This window comes from Parus major, chromosome 3 (assembly GCF_001522545.3).
Source record: "Parus major isolate Abel chromosome 3, Parus_major1.1, whole genome shotgun sequence".
In the NCBI taxonomy this organism is placed as follows: Eukaryota; Metazoa; Chordata; class Aves; order Passeriformes; family Paridae; genus Parus; species Parus major.
Genome location: NC_031770.1, coordinates 106,059,624 through 106,077,801, shown reverse-complemented (window position 1 = coordinate 106,077,801; position 18,178 = coordinate 106,059,624). Strand labels below are relative to the sequence as shown.

Sequence of the window (18,178 nt, the reverse complement as noted above, 5' to 3'; positions counted from 1 at the left end):
GCGGGCGGGCTGCGGGAGGCGGGGAATACCGTGCGGGCGGGCCCGCGCGGTGAGCGGCGGCGCAGGCGGGCGGTTTGTGCGGGCTCCCCGGCCCGCTGCTGCCGTGGCCGCTCGGTGCAGGGGGGACCCTGCAGCGGCTCCTCTCTCTGCCCCTGGGGTTGGGACGGGCACCGCGTTTCGCCGAGCACCCGGCCTGTGATGTGACACCTGCCCGGGGAGCTGCGGCTGGGCCGTGTGCTGCAGGAGGCGGCCCGGGTTTGGGCACAAGAATGCATTGGCCGGTGGATCTCTTGCTTTTTTTGCTTTACCAGGGCCGGTGGGATAGTGCAAACGCCCCTGGTGACACAAGAACCTCTGCAGACGGCCAGGAGGCTTTAGCATCTTTTAGTGTCTTAGGAGGCACATTATCTCGCATCTCCCTGCCATCAGTAAGTATTGCCCAGCAGTGTGTGGGGTTCTAAGCACAGCGAACATCCAGTGTTAATTTTCCTGGAACTGGCGGCTGTTTAAAAGGACTGAGGTTGGTTATAGAGGAGAGGCCAGGTAGGTGGTGGAGAAGTTGTATTGGAAGTATCTTGAGTTCTCTACTGTGAGGCAGGATTCAGTGTACTTAAACTTATCCCTGACAGACATTTCCTTAATTGGCTCTTACAGATTATGAAATTCATGGAGTGCCTTCCCCTCCTCTCCAAGGTAACCTGCTTCAACGCTTAGCTATCACACATAGTCAGAATTCTTCCTTAATAGCTGACCTAAATCTTTGTTGAAACTAAGCTGATTATTATCATGTACTGTCCAGAGTATACCTGGAGAACAGTGGATGGATGTTCTCAAGTTCCTACTCACAGTCTTCTCAAGACAGAGAACCTACTTCCTGTGTTTCTCTGATCCCTTAACTTTGTTAAGCATTTCCATCATCCATAAATTCACAAGTAGGTTCAGTGTAGGTGCTGTTAGCAATAAGGAAGTGTGGCTATAACCTCCCTTGTGTATCTCCATCCCTCTTAATACATTCCAGAATGAATTATTCTTACTTGGCAACATATCTCACATTACTGAAATATTCAGTTTGTGATTTGTAGGCCAGATCCTTTTTTGCTATACCTTTGCCTAGGGAATTATTCCTGGAGAGGTATCCAAGTTGGTGTTTCTGTTTTTAGGTTTTGTTTTTTTTTTAACTAAGTGTATTATTTTGTACTTGTTATTAGGTTGAGAAGAAGCTACTTTGGTCATAATAATATAACCTTCTATACAATTTTAATCTCTGAAATCCATTCTTGCAGTCCTCTTTCTACAAGTTCGAGGTCATCCACAAATAATTAAAATACTGAGTGGTGCCAGTTAATGCTGTCAAAAAAATTTCTTTTTCTTCATGTTTCCTATTAAAACTGCATCTTGTGCCATGGCTTTACATCTGAGCTAATTGTGTGGAGATCTTAAATTAGGAAACCATCAATTTCTTTTAACTGTCTTTTGTTCACAGAGTAGGGATGTTCACAGCTCAAAAATTAGAAATTCCTGTAAAATCCTGAAGTTTTCCAAAGTGTTGGTGCCTTCTGTATGTCTTCTTTTAAATTCTTTTTTTCTTTCATTTCCTCAGAAAAATCTACTTTCATCCTAACTTTCTTCAAAATTGCATTTGCTTTCTTAGAGAGCTTTCTGGGATAACCATCCAAATGCCTCATTCTCATGCACTTAATACAGGATCAGATTTGTAGATAATACATTAATGCTTGGTTATACTTGTAAGGGATTACTTCATCTGACCACAAATGCTCCAGGAAGTTGAGAGTGAGCAGCAATATTTTGAGAATTGTTGATATTGAAGTAATTAGAAAATTTCTGAGAACAGCAGCTTATTGATTAGAATGAAAGGGCTGGTCTTGTGATGAAAATGCAGCAGAAATCTGATGGTAAGCCTATAGAATCAGCAAAGTTTCTTTCTCTTAAAATGGCATTTCATGGTGGAAATGTCATAAACAAGAAAATTACTGGTCTGGGAATTAAGCATAAGTGAACATTACGTGTATATTGACTTCACTGGAAGGAAGAGTCCAGCACCAGCAGGGTCATAAGCTAAATAATCTTCCAGGTACTGTTCTCTGTCTTCTACAATAATTTATTTTTCCTTCTCATTCTATTCCATGTAGATGCTCTACTTTAAAAGTCATGGAGCTGGGAAAGGCGAAGCTCCTGCGAACTGGCCTCAACGCCTTGCACCAGGCCATTCACCCTGTGCACGGGCTGGCCTGGACGGATGGCAAGCAGGTGATCCTGACTGCGCTGCACCTGCAGAACGGGGAGCCCAGATTCGGTGACTCGAGCGTGGTCGGTCAGTTTGAACACGTGCATGGGCTGTACTGGGGCCCGTGTCCCGCCGAGGCCCCGGCCCTGCTTGCGGTGCAGCACAAAAAGCACATCACCATCTGGCAGCTCTGCTTCAACGGCACCGACAGGAACAAGCTCCTGGTTTCCCAGATGTGCGACATCAGCGAGCCGTACCCCGTGCTCCCCCAGGGCTGCGTGTGGCATCCCAGCAAGGAGGTCTTGGCCGTGCTGACCACCCGGGACGCCTCCGTCTTGCCTTCTGTCCACCTCAACAACTCCAGAATTAACGCGGACATCAAGGGCAGTGGGCTCATCCACTGCGCCTGTTGGACCAAGGAAGGCAACCGCTTGGTCGTGGGGGTGGGAAGTGCCCTCCATTCTTACATTTGGGATGATGCTCAGAAAACACTCAGTGCTTGCTCTTTTTGCCCAATCTTTGATGTGGGAGGCTACATCTGTGCCGTGGAAGCTACACAGAATTTACAAGTCGCTGTTGCCACCGAGCTCCCTCTGGACAAGATCTGTGGCTTAAATGCTGGTGTTGCCTTTGAAGTTCCCTCGAGCATTGAAACTGAATCCTTTCCCTCACAGTCCAGCTTGTGTGGGGAGGAAGAGTATTCCTTGGATGGAGGGAAGAAGTCACTGGACTCTGAGAAGCCCTTGTCTGTAGTTACATCTCCTGTGGATCTAACCCACATACTTTCTAACAAGCAGGGTGCTGATTCCAGCCCTCTCCTTCACCTGAGGCCCAAGGACTACCTGACGGGAAGTGGCCAAGATTCCTCACACCTCATCTTGGTGACTTTTGAAAGAAAGGTTACCTCTACCAAAAAAGTGAGCATCCCAGGCATTCTTGTTCCTGATATAATGGCTTTTGACTCCAAAAATCAAACTGTATCTGTTGCCTCCAATACTTGTAATGTCATTTTAGTCTATTCACTGACTTCATCCAATTTACCCAATATTCAACAAATTCAGCTGGAGAAAAGTGAGAAGCCAAAGGGTTTGTGCTTCTTGACCAATAAATTGTTACTGATACTAGTTGGAAGACAAAAATTCACTGACCCTGCTTTTCTTCCTTCTTCAAGATCAGACAAATACATGATCCGATTGATGATTAAAGAACTGCTAATTGAAATGGGTCCTTCAAAGTCTGTGCCAGCTGATGGCAGCTCCAGTTTGAACCTTTCCAACGTTACTCCTGATCCCTCTAGGGATGTCCACCCTCTCAGCCATGGGCTCCTGATACCAGATCGCTCTGCCCTTCAGTCCCCTACAAGCCGAAGGAAACTCATTGAAGAAATCAAGAGTCCTCTTTATGAAAAAAACTTGATGTTGAACATCAGTGACTTCAAAGACAAAAAGATTTCCATGAGTTTTCCTCCAGCTGTCGAGACTTTGGATGCTGAGCCAGTTAATCGGAGCTTGGCACTGGCTAATGCTTCGAACAAGCCAACGTCCCCAAAAAGGCAGCCTGAGGCAGCTTCCAAAATACCCAATTCTTACAAGAATAACTTGTTCAGTGAGAAGGAGGCGAGTAACTTCTTGAAAAACGTGGAAAAATTGTCCAGTAACTTCACAGAATTGCAGCACCATCTTTCTGAATTAACAGAGCTGCTAAAATCTGGGAAGAGAAATCTTCCAGTGTACCCATCTTCTCAGGAGCCCTCATTTATTAACATCACCTGCCAGGTAATTTTAATATTGGAAGCCTTAATGGTGAAACCTGTTTATGGCTGTATGTTCTTTGTAATGCTGGAGTAACAGTCAGTAGGATTAGATTTCCATCCTATTCCTCAGGTAGTTTTATATGGCTATAAATCCCATTATTCTGCAAGCTTCCAGTGTTTTTAAAGTAATGGGATATCCAGGAATGTGCAGCTCCCTGTCCCCACCTCACACTGGGCCAAACCCCTCAGCTCAGTGTGGCTGTTGGGACTCCAGAAGACCCACATGTCACAGCCCAGCTGCAGAATTAAAACCCTTTATAGAGATCTAGGAAGGGAATGCTTTTCCTAGGCAACTTATAAAGCTTTCTGTATAGAAATTTAGACAAGTGAAGATTTCCACGTGTGGGAATTGGTATCAATCTCCTGCTCTCCGTGAGGAAAACTAAAATAATGGAGACTGAAACAAAAGCAAATTGCCTTGGCTTTGAAACAGAAATGTTGCTAATTAGCATTGAGAGCACCATCCAAGGAGGAAAGAGACCTTTAGGGACACAATAGATAATTCCATTAACATAGCTTTAAAATGGATTTAAAGTGAAATTTCATATGAAAAACACATTTTCTGGCTGAAAGATTTGCTCTTGCAAAAAGGGTAAATCACCTGATTATCAAAACCTGTCAGGGATCTACTAGGTCATTTCTAGAATTCAGATTAATAAACCTTAGTCAATATTCAAAGTAGTTTAAACTGACATTTTCTTTTCAATTAGCTCTTACTTTTAAGCTTTATTATTGCAAAAAATGATCAACTTTTGTAGCATTGAACTCAAGTTCTAGATCATATTCCCTCACTCTCTTCACTGTTTCCTATTGTAAACATTTAATAATTGTAATAATAGAATTAAAAAATGCTTTGATCTGCCCAACTGGGCATACTCTTTGAAGATGCTTTTTGGATTTAAGGCTCAGAGCAGTAATGGACAGGGATGGGAAAAGTAAGCCCTTCTGACTTGTGAGTCTGTTCCTCATGCCAGCATTCATGACTAGGTGTTCTCACTTGTGAAGTTTTGGATCAGGGATGGGTGGAGGAAGGTGGGGATAAAAAACCTGTAGCTTTACAAGCTGCCTGGGGAAATGTCCCTCACAAATGGAAGGATGGGGATGAGGATTGTGCTGTGGATGAAGCTCATGGTTTCTTCAGCAGCAATGCATGGTTTTCTCTCCTGTTCTGACACATGCTGGATAAGCACTGTTCCTTGCTGCTGCCACTCAATCATCAGCACTTTGACAGCTGAGACTCAAAAGGATAAATCTTGCAAATGGGCCCAAATGTAACATTTGACTTTCTGTAAATGGTGTCACTGAAGACATGTCTGTGATCCTATTTTGATTAATGCCATTTTAACTATACATCACAGTAGCTAATGACTGTGTCTTGCATTTTCAGAAGCAGCTTTCCAAGAGTGACGCAGATGAAAGTCGGGCAGTTCTTCTCTGTGGTGGCAGACTCCGCCTAAACATCGTCCAGCAGATATTCAACCTTTCCCTTGTGGAAATGCAGCACGGTATGTTGGGATTATCCAAGAGTACAAACACTTCAAACACGTTGCCAGAGATGCTGTGGCTGCCCCATCCCTGGAAATGTCCCACAGCCAGGCTGGATGGATCTTGGAGCAGCCTGGTCTAGTGGAAGGTGTCTCTGCCCATGGCAGGGGAGTGGAGCTGGATGAGCTTTAAGGTCCCTTCTTAGCCAAACCATCTGTGATTCTGTGTCACTGATTAGTGAGCAATAGCAATAGGCATATTCCATCCAGGGAAAAACCCAAGGAATAAATAATGAAAGATTAATAAAATTTTGCTTTTTATTTTCTTTTAATAATGTAAAAATAAAATTCTTCTGTGAATCTTCTTTTACTGAGAAGAATCTCTGCATTATTAAAAGAAAAAAAGAAGAATAGAAAACTTACATATTGATTCCCCTTATCAAGTAACAAGTTATACAGGGAAATTGCTTTCAGACAGCATTTTACTTGTTTTCAGCTGCTCTATAAAGAGAAGTCTGAGTAACAGGGGGGTTATGGTTGACTGGTGGTTTTGGGAGTACTACAGAACACTAGAGTGTTCTATATTTGAATCTGTTGCTCCAGCATTTACTCTTTCTTAAGGAAATCCTGTAGCACAGAAGCAGCTCTGCACTTCAGCAGTGCATTTTGCATCAGGTTTTGCTGTGAAGAAAACTGCCTCTCTTACTGCTGCTGTGTTCTCTTCTGCTGTTACCAGTTCATGCCATGTCCGTCCCATCTCATCCCATGTGTCATTTCTGAGTGTCTCACCTTGGGGAGAGGTAGAAAACACACCTTGGGATATGATTTTTCACTACTACAGCTATTCCCTGTGCTATATTCCCTCTGCTTGCCCCTGTATCTCAGCAGGCTCTCTGCCTGACATTTCACTGGGCAACCATCCCAAAGCCTAGGGCTGCTGTTCTTGCCTTGTCAAAGTTTTATTTCTCCTAAGGAATTGTTGATGGAATATGTTTAAACTATACAGATGCAAAGTAGGAATGGTATTTTCAAATCCTGAGTTGTATTGATTTTCAAGTTTGGTCCAAATTAAGCCAAAAGATTAGAGGGTTGTGTGCTTTTAAGCTACAATCTTCTTGTGACCTTGTGACGTAAAGTTACATAATGTAAATTTACAAACAGCTGGCAACGCTTCTCTGAATTCCCTTACCCCTCATGAGCTCTATTTTCTTGCTTCATCAGCTTAATGGATAAAAATATAAAATTTTTCTGCTTTATATATATTGGTAGAAGTCAGGGTTTCAGATTCAAATTGTAAAGAAAAAAGCTAGTGATGAAGTCAAATAGCAAATGGACCAGAGATGTTTGCTTTGTACAGTATTGTAAAGTATTCCTTCTTTGTATTTCTTGGAATTAAGTTATAGTGAAATTATATAATACAAGCAGTTTCTAAATTGTCTTTATTGCATTAATTTTTCATTTAATTTACTAAATGTTTGTTTTTTGTAATATCTGCACAGCTTTAGCACTGTGAAGTAGCTTATTAATACCTAATTAAAACCAAACGTGGGTGCTTATGAATTCTGTTCAGAATTTCATTCCTTCTCCTCATTTGAAGCATGCATTTATTGTCTCATCTCCTAGTGGCAAAATCCATCATAGTTGCCAAGTGTCTTTTATTTTTGAGATTGTACAACCTGTATCTTTTCATACTTTTTCTTTCTAGAAAGCTGTAAATATACAGAAGCATTTAATTTTAGAAGAAATTTGTTTTTTACCTTAAACATACCCTAATTACACAAAAATTTACCAACAGCCATGTGCTTGTCTTCACAGGTTCCTCTTGGATTGTTCTCACAGCAGACAGTGAGGGCTTCATCCCATTAAAGTTTACATCCACACAGGAGATCCTCATCAGAGATGCCACTGCAAAAGGCTACAGTGCCCGCTCCTCCAAAACTCTGGACATCATCAGTTCCACACAGGGGTGTAGATCCACTTCTGAAAGCCTGGATATCACCAGCTCTCTGGAAGTCCTGAGGGACTGCTCCTCCAAGACCTTGGACAGCATCAGCCCTTCAGAAGAGCCCAGCAATAAAATGTAGTTTTTGACAGTGGTTTTGCAATGCCTGTCTGGTGATGGGAGGCTTTTATGTTTACTGTATGGAACTGCAAATTATCAACAACAGTCTCAAATCTCTGTACAATTTCTATAGTTTTTTTGTTGCATTGTAAATTATTTATTTGATCCTTGGAAACATTAACTTTTTTTTATACTGAGCAGTGTTTTTTAACTATGTCTCTTGCAGTACAAATGAGGCTGAATATGTGCATTCTTAAAAGTTTCTGAGCTCACGTTTCCATCTTGGTCTTTAATACATTGGTGTTTTTAGATAATAGTAAACTTGGATAATAAAGAAATCTTTGAAAATGCTGCATTGCCCTGTTTTCCTCTCTTTTTCTGAAGCCTGAAATATTACACTGGTGCTATTTAGGAGCAGTGCTTGCAGAAGTGTACCTGGGTTTGCACTGGTCTAAGCACCCATGTAAGGTCATGGAGTTTGGGACAAAGTAGGATCACATGAAATATCCATATTGTGTGGAAGCAAGATCCTTTTCACTTCCTGTACGTGCCCATAACACCTCTCTGCTTCCATCTCTGTGGATTTGGGGAAGTGGTTGCCATGTGTATCATCTTTTGTGATGAAAACATCTAGTTAAAGTCTGACAGAAGAAAATGTTCTATGGGCTTTTGTAGTGAGAGAGAAAATGCAAAGTGGAAATTTAGAAAAAGTTTATGTAAGCCCAAGTTTATGTAACATGGATTTCAGTACTGAAGAAAAGACTAATCCAAGATTGCTCCCCATAAAATCACAGCATGATAACATTAAGCAGTTTATCAGGCTTTCACAGTGGCACTTACTGTATGAGAAGGCATCAAGCAACTAGATTATAGAATTGAAGCTGCTGTCTCAGGACTAAGATAATCTTTTTCTTTTTTTATTGCTTATTTGGAAATTTAGCCACTGTTAAAAGAAATCTATCCACAAAAAGAATATTAAAGATACAATACTAGTATAAGCTTCAGAGAGCACTCAGCACTGGGTGGTGAAATGACAAGTTACAGCTTTTGATGAACAGGGGAGGAGGAAAACAGGTGAATTTGACAGTTGTGGGCTCAATCTTTTACATAACAATCATCTCTTCTCAGTAATGGTCACAGTTTAATCAGAAGGAGGACCATGATTACACCTGTCCCTAACAGAAAGTCACTGAAATCTCAGCACTGGGTGTGGGTTCAAAGCAGGCTGGATGCTGGAGATGGTCCATGTTTCCTCACAGCAGCCTGACAGTCCTTTTTCATGCCTGTTCCTGCTTCCAACATCCAAATAACCCATGGGAGGAGAGGGTCAGGGCTCTGCAGAACAACTTGACTTTGAGTTTCTCATACCTCACATGCTGCTTCTGTAGTTTTGTTACGCAGCCAAACTGTGTATTAAAATTAGCTGCTTATTTTGGGATTGTTACTATTTGTGTTAGATTGAAAAAAGGTAGTATCTCCCACCAGAAGTGTGCTTGGTCTCAGGTTGCACCAAACAGACTTGTGGAGCTCTTACAGCTCCCCAGGTGAGCACTAAGGACTTACCTGTGCAGGTAAGTTACAGCACAGGGCAGTGCCGTGAGGGGTAACTGGAGCAGACACAGCAAGTGCAAGACACCTGCTAAAAGCTGTTAATAGTTTGGTCATATTACACTGGTTCTTCATGGAAGAACGTTCCATGTCCTCTGTGCATGTGGACAAATACTGCATTTAAAATATAATCCTAGGAATTTTGGAAGAATAAAATTCTTACGTTAAGAGACTTGCTTATTTCATGGAATCACGGAATAATGTGGGTTGGAAGGGACCGTAAGGATCATCTAGTTCCAACCTCTGCTGTGGGCAAGGACACCTTTTACTAGACCAGGTTGCTCCAGTCCCATCCAGCCTGGCTTTGAACACTTCCAGGGATCCACAGTTTGTAGGAGCAATTTGTGACAGTGAGTCACCACCCTCACAGAAAATTCCTTCCCAAAGCATAAAGTAAACCTGCTCTCTTTCAGTTTAAAGCCATTTCCCCCTTGTCTATTACCACAGTCTCTTGTAAAAAGTCCCTCCCCAGCTCTCTTGTAGGCACTGGAAGGGGCTCTAAGGCCTCTCCCAATTCTTCTCCAGACTGAACAACCCCAATTTTCTCATCCTGTCTCCTCAGTAGAGCTGCTCTGGCCCTCAGAGCATTTTCAGGGCCTCCCCTGGACTCACTCCAACAGGTCTGTGTCCTTCCCATATTGGGGGCCCCAGAGCTGGACACAGGACTCCAGGTGGGATCTCACAGGACTTATCTCTCACCTTCTGCCCATGCTGCTTTTGATGAAGCCCAGGACACATTTGGCACACTGATGCACAATGAAAACACATTGATGCACATTTGGCTTTCTGGGCTCTGAGAACACATTGCCAGCTTATGTTGAGCTTATGTTTTCAGCCAACACACCCAAGTATTTCCATTCAAGGCTGCTTGATTTAAAATCAAAACACCATTTCTAAATTTATGGGACGATCTGCCCCAAAGCTGAATGTTAAAAGAAGACCCAAATAGTTGAAAAAATACCAAGCCTAATCCAAGAATCCTTAAGAGAAGACTGCAGGGTTTTAAGGAACCTTCTTCTCTTACGGCTTTTCTTTCATGCCTGCAAGTCCCTTTGGGAATTCTGGAGTTGCCCATTCTCTCTGCTTGGCCAGCTCAGCACAGCTGAGACTGCCAGGAGTCTGGGGTGGCTGCAGTTTTGCTTCATCCCACACTGATGTCAGCAGGTACTTCTGTGCACTGAGACTCATGAGCCAACAGGGCCAGCAACTGTGGGAATTGTTAAACCTGCTGGATGTGGAAATATGCAGATTCTATTCCATGACTTTGAAGGTGACCAAAGAATGAGTTTATTTTGGAAACACAAGGGAAGTTAAGCCCTCATGGGCTGCAGCCAGTTTGAACAGAAACTTCTTGGCTAATGTAAACAAATGTACAATTGTACAATGCAAATGTAAACCATCGTCATGGTGACAAGCCCTAGGCAGGAAAAACCATCCTCTAGGTAAAAGAGATTATTTCATTATGGAAAATTCTAGGGTGCAAAGGAAATTCTTTTGATCCTTTGCTGAATGTAGATGATTCCACGTACATCAGCAAAACCAGGCTGGCAGGGGATGGGTGTTGGGTCTCCAAAGGGGAGCTTTATCAGTGAAGCTGAGCAAACAACCATCATCAGCTTCATGAGAGCTGAGCAATCCTTCCTCACCATCTACAGCAGAGCACGGCAGAAGTGAGGACAGACATCTGAATGTTGTAGCTTAAATTCATAGCCTCATCTAAGATCATCTGGAGTAAGAAATAGATCAGAAAAAAAAGATTTATTTCTGCTTCCACACTTCCACAGCAAATACACGCATTTCCCTACCATCCAGCAGTTCTGCTACTCTCCAGATGGGGTTGGAGGCTGCTGCTCTGTAATGTCTCTAAAGTGGTACTGAGGACCCAACCCCTCTGAAAAGTGCCACAGCTAAAAAGTGCCCTGTCTTTGTTCAGCTCTGTCATTCCAGTTTGTGTCTTCAGAGACTGTAAATTCTCAGGTACTACATAGCAAAAAGTTTCCTCCTCTACCTCAGGAACAGACAGATGCTGCTGCTTCATCTTTTGAATGAAGCTTCTCAGTGAGTTAACATCTGGATTGTGCAGTAGGTTTGGTGTTTGTGAAGCAAAAGCAGTCTGATTTCATATTTTAAGCCTTCAGGATATACATGTTCTTGTAACCATAATACTCAGCACTCTTGCTGAGTATCTGAACTGTGGAATTGCAGAAAGTTAAAAAAAAACTTACAGTGAAATTGCACAAAAACAAAATTCCCTCCTGCACACACCCCATTGTATGAGTCCAACTGAGCTTCCTAGCAGTCCATAAAATTTCTTAGGGAAAAGGCTGTTATAACACTTTGAGACTGTTTTTACATAACTATGATATGAAAATCATATGATGCATATGATTTACCACTAAACTACTGTAATCTATTGGATATGACTTTGAGCTAACTTGCCCTTTCTTCTTCATCTTACAGATGGACAACAGATACCAGGTCTGAAAGGATCTGAATTTTCTTGGTGGAAACTCCTCCACTCAAGGAGACTGATTTAATTCTGTGTTTTCTGTCTACAGCCCAGAAAGGCAAGCAGAGAAGTAAATGAACAAGTGATACTTGGAAACAAAATGAACTCAAAAAGCAGTTTAAAACATTTTCCTCTTCAACTACTTTGCTTGGAATGCTGAAGGTGAATAAAGATGAGAGGATACAGTAGGGACTGAATCGAGCAGAAATTCTTATAAGGTTCAGGAGTAATTTAAGGAATTAGTACTCAAATCTTCAGAGCCCTTCCTGAAAACCCAGTGACCTGACACAGAAGGTCCCAGCCTTCAGGGACTCCCCAGGGACAGATGTCTGAGGTGGTGTCCACCTGTTCAAGTGGGAGACTGGGCAGAAGGGATCTAATCCAGCTAAGCCAAGGTCAGTCAGCGAGCTCAGGGGCAGGCAGGGGACAGTGAGGCAGGAGGGGAACACAGGGGCACAGCTGGTGGCCAACAGCAACCCCCTCCATCAGTGCCTGGTGCAAGCAGCAGCTCGGATATGGGGCTACCTGATCACCAGCAGGAACTCTCAGGGAGCTGGGGTAACCTCGGAAGGTATCAGCATTGTTGTGAGGCAGGAAAAGCAATGAAACTGGAAGAGAAGACTGGGTTGATGGTTAGACTTGATAATCTTAAAGGTCTTTTCCAACTGTAGTGATCTATGATTCTGTGACTGGTGACCAGTCAGCTACTGACTGCCAGTAACCATCCCAGCATGGAAGATTTGGGCTGCCCTCAGTACACTTCAGCAAGGACAAGGAATTGGACGTGGTTCGGCTTACAGAGCAATACCCAGCAACAAATAACTCTGCCATCCTTCTCTTTTCTTCCCATATTTGTTGGAATTGCCTGTGTGCAGGTGGGGAAGTGCTGCCCCTTATCACCCAGCTGGGTTAATTCAATCTCCCATATTCTTATTACTGTGTTTGGATATTACCTGAAGGAGAACCCCTGGGAATTAAACCTGGCTCCTTCTACTGCCAATCAATGGGAACGCAAGAGTTTACATTAGATTAGCATTTAATCTGAATGCTTGTCAACATAAGAATTTGCTTCTTTCAGTCACATGTTCTGAACATGCATAAGGCATACACATTTAAAACTGACAAGAGACATATAAACCTCTTTCATTTTACTGTACCAACACTGAGCCCTAAGAAAAGAAAGTTACAGAAATAATCTTACCCTGCAATTAATTCTCCATTCTTTTGATTTACAAAAATACACCCATTTTCTCAACAAAATTACAACAACATTATATTTCTGATAATGACATAAAATTATGATATTTTCAAAATATAAAAATAGTCTGCTTCATTTAATCTACAGAAGCTTTATCTTTTCTTTGGTAGTTCCCATTGCTGGTACCATATGCAAAGTGAGGACTGTAAGATAAGTAAGATTCAGTAAGATGGAATTGACATTGTCTCTCTGGAGAAGAACAGTTTACAATCAAACAAGTTTACTTTCCAAGAGTCTGAATTCAGACAGGGTGTTATGCAATTTTAGAGGCAACTGCACAACTGATCTAGAAATAATATCTTAAGCCACATTCAAATGGCTCCACTCAACCCCAGCCAGCAGTTTCTGCAGCCCTTTTATCACTGGGCTAAGTATTCAGTTTATATAAACTGACACGGAATCACTGCCTTGTAGCTACAGATTTATAGTAGCTGAAAACACAACCCATTAAAAAACATTAACAGCCTTTACTGGTTATTAACAGCCTTCTGGTTATTTTTAAAGGTGACTATTCAGAAATACACAAATGTTACAGAATAAATCAAATGCCCCAAACTGTTCTCTCTGATGTTTTGGAGCTATGTGATATTGCTACATAACCTACCTACTTCAAAGTGCAGTAAATCTCCTATTTCAAATTCCATCAGACTCAAAATTGTAAACAGGCTTATGGTTTTTATTGTTGTAAACACATATGCCCCAGGCATACATATCTTGGTTTGTCCAAAAACTGAAACAAGGAAGAAAACAAAAAAACCCAGCCTTAGATGGCAAGTCAGCAGGAATCTTAAATGCAGTTAACTCTTACCCACACAAGCTCAAAATATATCCTTAGAAGCTCCCTCGTGATTAAGCATTTTGAGGAATTAGGACAGTTATATGGCCTTTGACTTCAAGCTTGCCTGACAAGGTTTCAGTATCAGACTTAATGAGATGCTCCACGGTTGCACTGATTTTACCTGCCAGTGTCCTTCAGCAAAATCTTTCCCAATTTCCAGTCCCAGCACTTCCCAGGTAGCCCTGAGCAAATTACAGGTGGACACTTCCTCCAGGTGCTCCGGAACAGCAGCAAGCCCGTCCTCCAAAGGCACTTCTGGTACAGCAAAAAGGCACTCACAGAGTCACGGGGTGAAGGCAGTGGGAAGAAATTCACATCTTGTCTTGCATTGTGCTGATTTCTTCAAGGTGAACAAACCTCTTGGATTCCTCACTCTCCCTTCCACATTTAGATACACCTTCAGAGTCCAGTCATTTTAGCTTAAGCTTGGAGCCAGTCTCTGGAGGTCTCTGTAGCTGCATTGACCAACCAGAAGCTAGGAATAAACAGGTCTGAACTTCAGTGCCAGAAGGTGCCTGAGATTAGGTGTGTCTTTCATTTAAAAACTGTGCTCAACAGTGTAAATCTACAGTAGAAATGAGGTTCCAGTTGATGTAACTAAAGCATGATAACATCCCTGACTGAAAAAATAATCACCATTTAAAAGGCAGGTGTAGCCTCATTATTGCGAAATAGGTGCAAGCTGAGATTAATACCTGTGCTGTGGTGTTTTGTGAGGCAGAGAACCTACACCATGTGAGAAATGGGCATGGTGATTACTTAAAGGCCAAAATTTAAAGAAATTTGAATTACATAATGTTTGGAAGGGACTATTGATTGTTCATATCCTCAGGGGAGATGTTGATTTTGAAAATATTCTCTGACAGAAATCAGTTTACAGGTTTCAGAAGTAAGAAACATCAGTAATGGGAAATGCAGGGTTCTATTTACTATAGGATCCTATAGGATCCTGTAAATTAGATTACCTCAAAATCTTTCAAAAAAAAAAAAAAGGGGAAAAAAAATCCTCAAAATATGTCTGCATCAGTGATTTGCCTAATTTCAAAACAAAGTAAATCCTAACTTCATATAGTATACTTCAGGTTCCCAAGTGCTTTCCAAACACAATAGTGTGCAAGTTATAGGTAGAGATTGTGCTCAAAATCCACCCCAGCCCCCAAGGGTGAAGTATATTGTGAGTTAATATTTGGATGGTGCATCATGAATTGGACTCAATGACCCTTCTGAGTATTTTCCAGTTCAGAACCTTCAAAAATTCTCTGGTCACATTTATACTTTTTTTTCCTCCTTAAGTTACAAATGTATAAAATATGTCATGAACAAGATCACAGCTTCTCATTAATAATTGAAAAAAAACCCCCCAAGCCTTCAATAGCTTACATTTCTGAATATGTGTAATGTCTTTTTTAGCACAGTGCATTGAGTTAGATGTATATTTGCACAATGGTGTCCCCTCTCAATTTCCTTACTGGCTATATCAGAATCATTCTTTGTCCTTTTTGATAAAATGTGAGCAGAGAAATGACCTGGAAAACCCTCAGAGCTGGTTGGTGGGATGTGAGTCTGTATTTGGAAAGCCACTGCATTCAGAGCTTTCAGACCGAGGTGTCCTTTTTGTGGCTGTCCAAGTTCTCTGTGCTTTGATGGCTCCTCCTGGTAAAAGCAGAACAAACGATACATGAACACATTCTGGCTTTCACTGCTGACTAATCAAGCTGAGTCTGGCAGTTTCAAACAACTGAGAACCTCCAGCAAGGTGTGGTTATTCTGGACAATGACTGAAGCCCCTGAACAGAGGGGCCAGTCCCATTTCAGAGTGCCTACCCATCTCCTCCAGTCTGCCCAGAGACCTCTGTCATATCTGCCAACCCCATGCACAGGTCTTGGATATTTTAGGGCATGAACTGGTCCCAGGTACCCTTGCTTAGGTCCTGGAATTGACTCCTTAACTTTGGAAATCAGTTTCCAATTCCAGTAAATTAGGATAACAAAATCAAGACAAAGGAACAATCTATTTTTTTGTTATTTTGTCCATCAGTCTGCTAGGACTGTCCTTATGTATGTCCTCAAGAGCTGACAGAGGTAGACGAATTTGAGCTAGACAAGATTTTCCTTAGAGAAGAAGAAAAAGGGAGGAAGGGAGAGTGAAAAGAGTAGAAAGGGCAAGAGTAGCTCAAAGCTGACTTTTCTTCTCCCACAATATTTTGTGCCTACGCTTCTAAATGGTTTGGATGTTTCTTGTATCCCATAAACACCAAGAATGCAGTCAACAATACCATTTTCTTCTATAGAAAAGCAAATTGTAACTATTCACGTTTTCCCCATGAATTTAATCTATGTAGAATATTCCTCATTTCTAGCCTGAAACAATGTACCACAATAGTGCTTTGTGAGGCACTCCAGAGAAAATGTAAAATAGAGCAGCTGAAATTTCTGATAAATGGTCCTCTAAGCAGGTTGTATTGAACTACAAAAAAGAGATACTGGAACATGTCATGGTACCATTCCATTAATAATTTGACTAAGAGCATGTTGTTTCATTTTTTGGTAAGGAATGTAGTGATTCCTTAAAATAATTTTCCCAGATTAAGAGCTGCTGTGGGGGTGTTGCTGCTGTTTCACTGCCAGTCCAAACTTACCTTAACTCTTCAAGGGCAAGCTTTGTTTCTTTCCGACTTTCTTCAGTGATTGGGTAGAAAAGGAGTATAAATAAACCTAAAAGGATGAGGATGGCAGGGACTGCTCCAATGAGGAGTTTCAGCGTGAGGATCACATCATCTGACTGTCTGCATATCCCTGGCTTGTATCCAGTAAACCTAAACAAATGGAAACAAGTGGGGTATGTGTTTGTTCAAAGCTAAAAGGCTGTTGTTCACCTGAAGGCTTCTTTCTCCCCGCCCCAAATCTTCAAGACTTTTCTCCCATTTTCTCTCTACATCTTTTTTCCTTCTCCCCACTACATTTCAAATTGTGTTTTTCAAACCTCATTTTTGTGCTAGACTTCAGATAACTGCATTACCTCTGTATTTTCTTGTTATTATATATAATATTAAAGTTAATTACTGCTGTTGAAATTGGTCCATTACTTGCATACTTTTAAAGAAAGGATTGTGGAATGCCACGTAAGGAAATAAACTGATGCCCAGCAAATTCCTCCTGAACATGAGGCAGAACTTCTTTCCTATGCACTGACTGAGCACTGAACAGATTGCCCAGAGAGGCTGTGGAGTCTCCCTCACTGGAGATATTCCAGAACCATCTGGACACAATCCTGTGCCCTGTGCCCTGGGATGATCCTTTTTGAGCAAGGAAAGTTGAAACCAGATGAGCTATTGTGGTCCCTTCCAGCCCTAGCCATTCTGTGATTCTGTGAAATTAATGTTATGTGTTTCCTATTAATATTCAGCAAAGTATTCAAGCTCTGCTTTAAAAGCATGCAAGTAATTTGACCAATTTCAACAGCAATAATTGACTTTAATTTAAACACACACTTAAGCACTCATCTCAAGATAGACAAATTTACTCAAGTGCTCAGAGTTAGGTACACACTTACACTTCACTGATTCAGGGCTTCCATGCAGTCCTGTAACTGCTGAGTTACTGAAATTCCTATTCCAAATTTGTGGAATGGGTTTTTCCTCTGAACATCCACCTAATGAAAGCTACATCTCATTTGGCATCACTCTGTCTGCTGTGTTCTCCCACAAACATCTGTCTTGGCAAATTGCTGGGACTCAACTGGACTGCAATTGAAAAGGGGCTAATTGGGGAACAGCAAATTGTTTGAAGGTTTTAGCAATGAGTAGCTAAAATTCCTAAGCCCAAAATTCCTAAGCATTGCCTGTTATTTAGCAATTTCAGCTCAAGGCCCCTAAGCAAAACATTCTGATTACTGAAATCTGGAGCTGAGGGCTAGATTTCCCTTCTAAGTATTTATTATGTGCTGCAGCAAGGACAGGCACAGGCCCTTTCTGCCAAGTCTTGCACAAAGGCAGGGCAGGAGATGCCTGGCCACTTTCTCAACCTGTCTGGTCAGAACAGACAAGACAAAGTGGAAAGAGAGCATAAACCTTCTCCCAAAATGACATGGTCTAGGTGACAGACCTAGACAGACAGAGCTGTGAGAAAGCTGTTCCTGACTCTGATCAGTATCCAGATCCTTAAAACCATGCAGGAATTGGTGATCCTTTCGTGCTGAACTCTCTGGCACCCCTGAAAGCACTCAAATCCATGTAAAGTCTTACAAGAGATAGTCCAGTTCAGGTGCAACAGGGAATGCACAAAGCACCTGTATCACCTGTTGGGGACTTTGATCTGCTGAAGTTTCATCTTTAGTAATTTTTTCACATAAGCCACTAAAA

The 18,178-nt window shown here is 41.8% G+C and overlaps 2 protein-coding genes across 4 annotated transcripts in view; one reads left to right on the top strand and one right to left on the bottom strand.

Annotated features, from left to right (window-relative positions):
- The first annotated feature begins 69 nt into the window (after positions 1-69).
- LOC107201688 (WD repeat and coiled-coil-containing protein) lies at positions 70-7,957 on the top strand. 2 transcript variants are annotated; one of them, XM_015621326.3, is made up of 5 exons: positions 70-428; positions 655-693; positions 2,151-4,020; positions 5,446-5,563; positions 7,358-7,957. In XM_015621326.3, exons 3-5 carry the CDS (start codon positions 2,170-2,172, stop codon positions 7,624-7,626), a joined length of 2,238 nt encoding a protein of 745 aa, XP_015476812.1. In that variant the 5' UTR covers positions 70-428; positions 655-693; positions 2,151-2,169; the 3' UTR covers positions 7,627-7,957. The 2 variants fall into 2 exon arrangements, with proteins under 2 accessions (XP_015476812.1, XP_015476811.1); XM_015621325.3 differs by lacking the exon at positions 655-693.
- A 4,788-nt stretch (positions 7,958-12,745) lies between these two features.
- MFSD2B (major facilitator superfamily domain containing 2B) overlaps positions 12,746-18,178 on the bottom strand; it is a 39,941-nt gene continuing 34,508 nt past the window's right edge. For both annotated transcript variants that reach the window (XM_015621328.2, XM_015621327.2), the window contains 2 exons: positions 16,457-16,633; positions 12,746-15,470 (listed from right to left, as the gene is read on the bottom strand). In XM_015621328.2, coding sequence (XP_015476814.1) covers positions 15,413-15,470; positions 16,457-16,633 — 235 coding nt within the window. In that variant the 3' untranslated portion in view covers positions 12,746-15,412. The remainder of the gene's footprint in view (positions 15,471-16,456; positions 16,634-18,178) is intronic.